The 10,261-nt window shown below is 38.1% G+C and overlaps 1 protein-coding gene across 1 annotated transcript; it reads left to right on the top strand.

The window, feature by feature from the left end:
* The first annotated feature begins 426 nt into the window (after positions 1–426).
* PLN (phospholamban) lies at positions 427–10,054 on the top strand. Its single transcript, XM_085056096.1, has 3 exons — positions 427–646; positions 4,780–4,814; positions 7,376–10,054. Exon 3 carries the CDS (start codon positions 7,499–7,501, stop codon positions 7,655–7,657), a length of 159 nt encoding a protein of 52 aa, XP_084912222.1. The 5' UTR covers positions 427–646; positions 4,780–4,814; positions 7,376–7,498; the 3' UTR covers positions 7,658–10,054.
* The last annotated feature ends 207 nt before the right edge of the window (positions 10,055–10,261 follow it).

Genomic DNA, 10,261 nt, shown 5'->3' with positions numbered 1-10,261 from the left:
TTGGAAAGCATTCCTCATACACTATAAACTGAATACCAGCTGTGTAACAGAGTTATCAGAACTATATACATTGAAACTGTAGTTTAAAAAATACCTTGTACAACAGAAAATCATTCCAAATCAAACACCCACATGAAACGTGACAGCCCTCACTATTTACGTCTTTTCTATGATGAAGAAACACTGCTGTAGCAAGAATAATACATCCAAAGCAGCTCTCTGAATAAATTCCCATTTAAGTTCCTGTTTAAAAAAAGGCAGGGTGTCAGCAAGCAGTTTCCTTTGCTACCCCACTGAAGCATGCTGCTTCCCAGATTCCCTCATCCTGTGGTTGAGCAGGTGGTCTCCCTGGCACACAGCTCCTTTCACAAAAGGAAACGTGCTGCCCATGTTTCATACATTACTGCTGGGAACAAGTTTAGAGGAGCCACTGCCTGTGTCAGAAGGCAAATGGGACCAATCAACTTGAGAGCTGCTGAGTGACACCGTTGAGTCCTGCCTCTGAAACTTTTGTTATTTTTTCCCCTCAACCTACTTCAATTGTTTCCACAACTTGGTCACAGACTCGGACAACTTGCCAGAGATCTACAGGCACGTCCCACAGCCCGGAGCAAGCTCCTCTGTGCTTCACGAAGTCACACCAGGGGTAAGGAACCTCTCTTCTTTGTAATGCTTTTAAGTCTTGCAGGAAGGCATGCTGCAGCTGTACTTTTCTACAAAAACTCCTCCACTCAAATTAACAGCTGATTTTAATTGTTTATCAAAATCATGGAAATGTAAGCATTATAGCTCTCAGTCGAAAATATACTGCTGTGCATGCACAGAGTATTTCAGCAACAACAAAAGCAACAGAAGTTCCTACATGTTCATGGGACACCAGCTGTCCTTGGGGAGATGATTTATACAGGTGGTTATTGCACAAGAAGGTGAGAAGGTTTCATCATGTTTCTCACACCTTTGTCTTTTCTTTTAAATTTAATAGCTTTTGCTTGGTTTTCCTTTTGTCTGTTTGGTTTTGGTTTTTAATCCAAAATCTACAAAGAGAATAATTCACTTAGTTTCATAGAGGCATTTATTGTTTCCCAGAGCTGCCTATTCACAGTCCAGCAAGGGCAAAGAAGCTCTTTCACCATTTACCTCAGGAAAACATTTTTCTGATCTAATGCACTGAGAGAGCAAACCTTTTTTTTCGGTATAATGAAAAATTACCCTTAATTCTAAAATGTAAGTGATTTATAGCAGTACTAGAACTGAAATTACACCATGTTACTTCAAGTACAGGTCAAGCTACAGAATCCATGTAGTGTTTTTGCTTTGAATTTCATTGAAAGTTTATTTTCTCCTGCTGTTTGTTGTAACTGCCACACTTGTCCTAGATTGCTTCTAATAACAGATAAATAATTTAGCTAGGATTTGTAACACCATGAACTGATTTTCAAATGCAGGAAATAACCCATTTATTTCTAAGAGAAGCACAGACACATTATACAATGAAATACAACCCTGGCTTTAAAATAACTGAAAAAAAAAGTGCATCTCACACAGAAATGTGTCACATAAAGAACATTTATTATTTACATATACAACTATTCTAAAAAATATGATTCATAAATATGTAAGTCTCCAAGGTACATATGTTCCTTACAATCATGTTCCCCCTTCTATCAATTCACACTTTAACTACTTATGTCTACATATGGTGCTGGTTATAGAAGAGACAAACTTAATATAGACTTTAATTTTGTGATGTGTGTTTTCCCCACCAGTGAACAGATAGACCTAATTCCTTTTCCTATTAGTGACTGGTAGCCATCAGGTAAAGATACAACCAGGTGTTTGGTTTTGTGCTCAGCAGCCTTGTGCCAGTTTTGAATACTGAAGTGATAGAAATGTCTGGACATGCTGTTACTCTTAAGGCAAACAGTCTGTCAGAGTTCTCTAGAAGCTGTTTTGAGTAGGCAGAAGCAGCATTTCAGACCTCCCAGTGCCTACAAGGAGCAAGAACATTCTGAGACTTTTTTTTTTCAAGGTCAAAGTTATATAAAATGTATTTTCAAGTGAAGAGTTAAGGTTTATTCTACCACCCAGAGACTCTTTCTCTTCTACCACAAATATTGCATATGCAAATCTTTAAAAATACAGACTTTATGCATACGCTCATAGATGAAATATATACACAGACACAACTGCTGTAGGCAGCTCTTTACTGGAAGCTGGAATACATCCCATAGCTACAGCAGGCTAGCTGCCCCATCATCTCAATTTTATCCTGTCAGAGTTCAGTAATGAGAGAGTGGCTCAGCTATTAAATAGAAAAAATTCACACTTCTAACATCCCATGTCACAGACATTCAAACCCTGAGAAACAGCAGCCTACAGTCATGACAGAAACATGTGCTACAGGGCAGGTGATAAGTTTTACAAATCAATGTGAAATTAGGCATTCAATTTACAGCAGGCAGCCTTTTCTTTTTCTACTCATTTGTCAAGACAACAATGTTATTGTTATTTGTATTTAAGAGAAATTCAGATTTATGTATATACCACATTTCTATTTTTAAAAGTTGCATTTATTTCTCATCCTCTGAGGAAATTAGGAATATGGTACCTCCACTATACAATAGGAAATTCACTGAAATCAGTTTGTAACTGGTAGTGTAAAGGTGATTTTCACTGCTTTTTCAGACCAGCAGCAAACATAAATGTATGGGATACATCGACAGAACTACAACAGAAACTTTTTTTTTTGCTTTAAGAATAATTTGACTTTGGAATAGAAAAGTACCCCAGCTGAAGAAATAAAAAATCCCACAGGAAAGTAAATTTATGTTCCCTAAAACTTTCGAATTGAAGACTGCTTTTGCTTTCTGGAAATTGATAAATGGCTTAATAGGACTTTCATGGCATCAAGTTACTTCTCAGAAGTTCAATTTACCTACTATATCCTCCTCCATCAATGCCATGTCATTGTTCCCTGAGCTGCTAAAATGTTAAAACCAAAACTTAGAACATCCCCTTCCACTTCTACCTTTTATACATGCTAGATGTGTTTCAGTTTTTACTTCAATTCAAATTGCACTTAGACCATGTCCTATTAAAGTGACATTATGAACCACCAAACCTAAAACTCAAAACGAAACAACTTGTTAGGTACTCAGTGAACACAGCAGAGGGTGAAGTTCATTTCCTAAAAGAAATTTATTATGTAAAAGGCAAATCATGCCAACAGACTGGAAATGGTATATAGTTATTTTATGCTGTATTTGATGAGGGGAACCAATGGGTGTGGAGACTGAAGCACCTACCCGCTGCATGGTCCTGCAGCAGCTGGAGGGAATTTAACCCACTTAAAAACTAGCCCAAAGCATTGGCTCCATAATGGACCAGCACACATAAACGTACCAGTTACCTATAAGATATGTGGGGAAAACTCCAAATCCCAAAATGACTAGTGTATTTAACTATTCATCAGTGTACTTTCTTGTCATCTACATCTTCCACACTCTCATGGACCTGAAATACAAGTAGAGGCTCTTATTGTTAGTCTTGCTTCTCAGAACACTACGAACATCAAAGCTACTCAGAAGGCTGTACAAGCAATGAATTTGTAAGAGGGGGAGGAAAAAAAAAAAAAAAGAATCTCAAGTGTGAGCCTTCCCCAATGCTCTCTGAAACACACATGAAAAATAAGGATACTTCAGTACAAAACAGACAAAAGGTAAAAAGAAAAGATGAGTTTGTTTTTCCTGTTTACCACTACTTCTCAAACTGTGAACTGAATTGTCGCTTCCTTCCCCATCCCAAGGACACATTTTCTCCATGAGATTTAAAAATTACATTATATGCCACAATTAATCGTCTTCAATCAACGTAACTGTATAGTACTTTTTCCATCACTATGTTTATGCTTAGTAAGGCAGTTCTTTTCAATGTATGGAAGTGAATTATTGCAAAAATCTATGCAATAGACTTAGGCAACATTACTTTTTGACAATGGCCCTTGGGCTTCACTTGGTCATGTGGAACTACTAGAATTCAAACAAGTCAAACCTCTTCTGTTCCACTGATATCACTGCTGCATTTAGTAAACATATGACAGGAAACAGGTTGTGGCATTTCCAAGGGAGCCAAATTTATCCCGTGTGACTTCAAAGGAGTCAATGCAGTTGCACCAGGAATGAGCGTGGCCCACAGTTTTCACTTGGGTCACATACCCCTTCTCATTGTGAAGGGCACCCAGGAACAAAGATAAAAATAACCTAATACAAATCAGGGAAACAGTCACATGTCAGTGAAGTGGGAAGCAATAATTGTGATCAGTGACTCATTCTATATGGGGTATAGGAGATTCCCTACATACCAACATACAGGGTCAGCCATCAGACCTCTTCCTGCAGATTCACTCTGTGCCTGTGTCAAGCCTTTCACATCCATTAACAGCACTGATAAAACACAACTGCACAGCAATAAAGCCAACAGTTCCTCCTGTGCAATGCTCAGTCTTGTCACATGAGTAACACTTTGTGACGTTTAAAAAATATCAAATATAGTTTGCCCTTTTGCTGCACTTTTGTTTCATGAAGTGGTGTGTGCGTGCACAATTCTTCTTTATATTGGCCTAAAACATGGGGGACTTAACAGCAGAGAGCAGCTCCTATTTGTGGCAATGATCAACCTTCATTTCTGTGTCATTATTTTCCAGGCTGCCCATTTTGACCTTGATAGCCACCCATATTGCAGCTGTGTTACTGAATCTGTTTCTCTTTCTGTACACTTTAGGTGGGTGACAGCGCCATGGAGGATTAACAAACAAGGTATGTGTTTATTAGTTGAACTCGAGCACTTGTAAAGACAAACGTGTTGAAATAGAGATACAGAATTGGCTTCCTTTCTTTACAAGAAAACCTACCCACAGATAGGCATAGTAGGTTAAACAACACATAGGTGTTTCAAAAACTTCCAAACCCATATAAGCTTTTAAATCAAGAAATTCAAGTTAAGTGTATTTTGTCCTTTCCTCATCCCTTCTCTACTACATTTTCTAGCTATAAGAGGTATAGACATTTTAACTTACACTACCTTCCTGTTTTTTAAGATCCTTTTATATCACCTGTCTGGTCATGTATGTCCAAATATCTATTTCGGCCTTGCATCTGTGATGCCCAACCAGCTAATATTGCTTTTTATGGAAGTACTTCAGAGCCTCAGGGCCTTGCCCCTTGAGTCGTGCAAGCAAAACATATGCAGAAACACAGCAGTGCAGGTGCCAGCATGAGTGCAGCTACACATAATGCAGTGCACATGAAATGGATTTGTCGTGTCCCATCGTACACATCGATGTCCAAGGTACACATCGATGCTGTTCCAATCCTTCTGTGGGTCCCAAGAAAAAAAGCTAGTCAGGAAAGATAAACGTTGTTGCAGCAGGTCACACACAGCCCAAAGTCCAAGAGTTGCACACACCCAGCATTGAAAAATAAGACACAAGAAGCAGCAATGAAGTCATCTGCAGGAAACGCTGTTCTCTGGGCAGTGTCTGTCACACAAGCTGGTTACACAAACTCTTCTCTATCCATGTAAATCCATTAGTGGTTCATCTACCAGGACTTGTCTGCAAGAAGATAAACAGTTTAATGCACTCCAGCCTGTACTGGGCTGGGAGAATGAATGTGCATTCAGCCGAGAGACTTGAGAATTCCTGTGCATGTCCTGCTTTCACTGCACTTGGGACAGACTGTGACTAGCAAAGAGCTAAGCAGAATATACTTGGCAAGCATTTTAACTGCTTAAATAGATGAAAACAGGTACAGCAAAAAGTCAAACAAAGATGAAGAATTATAGTCACTACAAGAGTATGTTCCTGGTGTATGTTTTGTTCGCAATAAAGTTAAGATCAATTACAGCTCAAAAGATCATAACAAAATCTGAAGTTCAGTTTTAGAAAGAGATGTCATCACATGGAATCCTCTAAAGGTATTAAAATAACCATGTGCAATCTGGTTTCTTTTGAAAGTCTCTCTTAAGTACCCGCACTGGCACTGAAAACACATGTATTCTGTTCATGTAGTACCATTTGACTCTACAGCCCAACACAGAGCAATTAAAAAAGGAAGAGCGTGAAAGACACTTTCATTTCCTTTTAAGGTTTTTCCATATTAGCCACATATAGAGACAAATTCACGGGCAACAAAGTACGTCTGATTCAGTCAGGATCATCGTGTCATTTGGGCATCAGACATCTAAGCAATTATCTTCCCCTAAGTGGCATATATAATTTCACTTATTGCCAAGAAAAAAAATAAAGCTGTGACAAGGAGAGACCTTCTGTGAAAAATGCAAGCACAATATAAATTCATAAAACATTTAGGGGCAAGTGCAGCTTTAGGAACAAATTTTGACAGATGCATATATCATCATTATTTTGAAAACGAAGTTTTCACATTGTGACAGCACCTACATTCAGAATCCAACTCACCATGAGCTAAACAAGCCTATATCAAAGCCATCTTTTTGCCACAGAAGACTTGTAAAGGAGGGTTTTATATTGCAACTACTTATTTGGAGTTTTAAGACAGCTGATATATAGGGAAGGACAACTGTCCTTCCATCTGCCACTAAAAAGGAGGAAAATACACTTTAAAAGTAACAATCAAGAGACAAAATTGAGTAAATGCTTTGTTTTGTTCCTTGTAGCAGTCCTCTGCCTTTGCACCCATGTTTCTAACACATGCATAAAAAAAGATTCAGCCCTTATTCTGTCTTGTCTGTTGAGAAATATGCTACTGAAATTGCCCTACAGCAGTGATGCATTAGGTTTTAATTGCCCACCATAAAGAAACCGTGCTAGGAATGGAAATGCTTCAACAAGATTTCTTTTCCTCCCTTCCATAAAAAGGTACTTGTAAATCAGATTATCTGCCCTGTCAGTACCAGCCAGCAGGACTATCCAGATCTCCTGGCTGAAAGGTCTGTGACCCTACTCTTATCATCTAGCTTTCACATGTGCTTGAACAAATAAAGCAGAGGGGTGTGTGTGGGAAGGCAATCAGCCACAGCCTTTTCACAGACTGTGAGAGATAGAGCACTTAGGATCTAAAGCAATAATCTAGGCAAAATCCAGATATCCTCAATTTCCATAGTACAGTTACTCAACACTGCTAAGAAGCAGGTGCTCAATAGCCTTCAGGAGGAGAAGCACAATACAGCACAAATCTAAACTTGAAAAACCAAATTGCTAAAATCCTTTTTTAAACTAAAAGCACTGTAAAAATTATCTATTTATTTCAGACTTTTTAGAACTTTAAAACAAACAATCTCCATTTGCACTCAGAAAAACACTTCTGCACTTCTAATTCTCTGTTTTCCTGCTTTCCAGCTCCATAAAGGCTATCTAAATCAAAAAGAGAAGGTATTAGCCATTTTGCACTGTTCCTGGCCACTGCTCTTCTTTCCTGCACTCCTAAAACCTCTGATCTGTGCCCTCTGCTTTCCTGTTGCCATGGAGAAGGTCCAACACATCACCCGCTCTGCTCTGAGGAGAGCCTCAACTATTGAGGTCAACCCACAAGCACGCCAAAGGCTCCAAGAGCTCTTTGTGAATTTCTGCCTGATTTTAATTTGCCTCTTGCTGATCTGTATCATTGTGATGCTTCTCTGAAGTTCCAGCACTTCTCTGCACTGTCCTCTAGGAAAGTCACCCCAGGGGGAAGAGAGACCTACACCTGCAACTCGCAATGCAAGGATCCTCCTGTGCCAGGGGCTAGCACTCGGACTAGAGTGTGTGCCCACCAGTGCCCTGTTACCTTACTGCCTGCTGCATGTATTAAAAACACATTTTCTGTGCAGAACAGTGTTTGGAGCCTGTAGTTACAAAGCTGTGCATGACTCAATTTGTCAGTCTCAATCAAGAGATGTCTTCACTACAAGGGGTAAAGTACCGGTAAATCAGATTATCTGCTCCTGTCAGTAACAGCCAGCAGTTAGTAAATTCAACGTTTTAGTTAGATAAACAGCACCATCACTTTTTGGGGGCCTAAATATTTTTACGTTTCTCTGAAAATCTTTAAGCCCTTGGAAGGGCTTCAAATTTGGACCATGCCTGCCCAAAGAAAAGCCTACAGGTACACAGCCCTCAACCACATCTTGGCAAAATTTCTGCTTTGCTTAGTTCAAGGTGCTGCATCTCTGCATTATCAACTGAAGGCATTCAAATTGCTTTAATGTTTTTCAAATGAATATGAGAATAAACCAAAAATCTCTTCTAACCAAGAAAGAAAAACTATTTCATATGTTTTTCTCCCTATTTAAGGGATCTTATATATGTGACATCTGGAAAGATTTTTCATCATGTTTTTCAGAAAAAAATTGACACTATCATAACCGATACCAAAAATTTTGTTTTCCATAGTCATTCAATTGACATGACAACTGACACAACTTAGATTCTCAGAGTTCTTAATATTTGCCTTCAGACAACTTAATTAAGGCCTTAATTTAACTTAATTAAAGGAAATGTAATAATTTCCTTAAAACTACAAAAAACTTGGAACTTGCCAATGTCACATGAGGAGGCTTATATCTAATGTAAAGAGAAGAGTCTTGGTCACCATTACTGCTGTGACTCAAGTGCATCCATAGAAATACAAGTAACATCCCCACTTTTGACTGCAAATTCGTGCTACAGAACATGCAACTATCTTCCTAAAATAAATGAGAGATAAAAAAAGTTAGTTATAAACAATTATGCACAAGAGCAGAAAGCACTGCAGAAATATATTTTCAACATGTAAACCTCAGGCTATACACATAAAAGATGACACTTCCACTCAGCAATTGTGAATAAAAAGACTGAGCAGAAGACTTCCAATCCTACTTACCCTATTACATGTTGCTGGTATTAAGCAAAATTCCTAGAAATTTGATACACTTCTCAAATGTAAAGGAAGCTCAAGAATCAACAGAGGTCAGAGAGACATCAATTTTTTAAAGAGATATCCTTCTATTCCACTCTATGTAAACATTCTTACTGATGAATGCAGAAAATCTGCATTCACACAGAAACAAGCTCATCCTGTATTTGGCCTTTAAAACTTAATATTTCATGAGCAGAAGTTGACAATAAACAGCTGAGCTGGATGGGAACAAATCTTTGAAAAAATTCTGTATTCAGTGGAATGCAAGCAAATCCAGTGGTGATGAAATTTCCTATCTGGTGAGTAGGTATGCTGAGGCCAGACTCTGAAATAACCACTAGACGAAATTAAGATAACTACTGTATAAGGATTAGGGCAAGCACTGGTGAGACTGGCAACACCCCCCACACTTGCAAGTTCATATATGAGTGTTACTGATTTGAACTGTCAGTGTAAATCTCAATTTCCATTTCATGCATTCTGACCGCTCTCAGAAACGCGTGAGATTTTAGTAAGCATACTTCCCCTTCTAATCCTTCTTCCTTTTCTTCTCTTTTCAAATCTGTATTTTTGTGATGGATAGAGTTTCTAGCTTTAGCTTGCTTTGGATGTGTTTCAAGAGACTTCAACTGGAAATAGACAACAGTTTTACAGTACTGAACACTTGTTGAAGGAAAAGGTGTTAAGAGTAAAGCATCAGCACCTACATTCTGAAGACATGTTTGGATTACAGGTTTCACAAGCCAATAAAATCAAGGAGTCAGAGTAAAGTGTTGCTAAAAAATGTAGCCCAATAAAAACAAGCCCTCCAATTTTCTCTTACGTACCTGAAAACACATAACTTATTTTAAAACAATAACCAAACAAGAACAAAACCAAATTATCAATAAGCTGGAAGCCCTAGTGTTATTTTACAACAGTGCAGATATATTGCATATACAGTATGGTTCACTTGTGTCTTAGGCTTCTGTTGATCAGAAAATCTGCTATTATCTTCTATATCACCAATTGTCAACTAAACCCAGAGATTTAAAAAAAACCCGCCCTATTGTACATAGTACAATCTTCTTTGTAGACTTCTACAAGCTTTAAAAGTAACATCTACTCTATTTTTATTTAATAAAAGGTCTGCTTGAAAAATATTAATGCATCAAATATATCCAATTCTGTTTAGAAAGAAGCATCTATTCTATTACTTACTTATTAAAGTTATGTGAAAAAAGCTAGTCATCACGCAGCTTTCTAATTCTCTGTATCTCTATTTATCCTGTTTTGGTTTTCAAGTGTAATCTTGACGGTTTTGTGATGTCCAGATCACGTCCACGTAGTACCTGATCCCCACTCAATAG

The sequence above is a fragment of the Lichenostomus cassidix genome, chromosome 3 (genome assembly GCF_008360975.1).
Source record: "Lichenostomus cassidix isolate B80296 chromosome 3, HeHo_3.0, whole genome shotgun sequence".
NCBI classification, from domain to species: domain Eukaryota; kingdom Metazoa; phylum Chordata; class Aves; order Passeriformes; family Meliphagidae; genus Lichenostomus; species Lichenostomus cassidix.
Note: the sequence above shows the minus strand (reverse complement) of the source record. Positions and strands in the feature narration are given on the sequence as shown.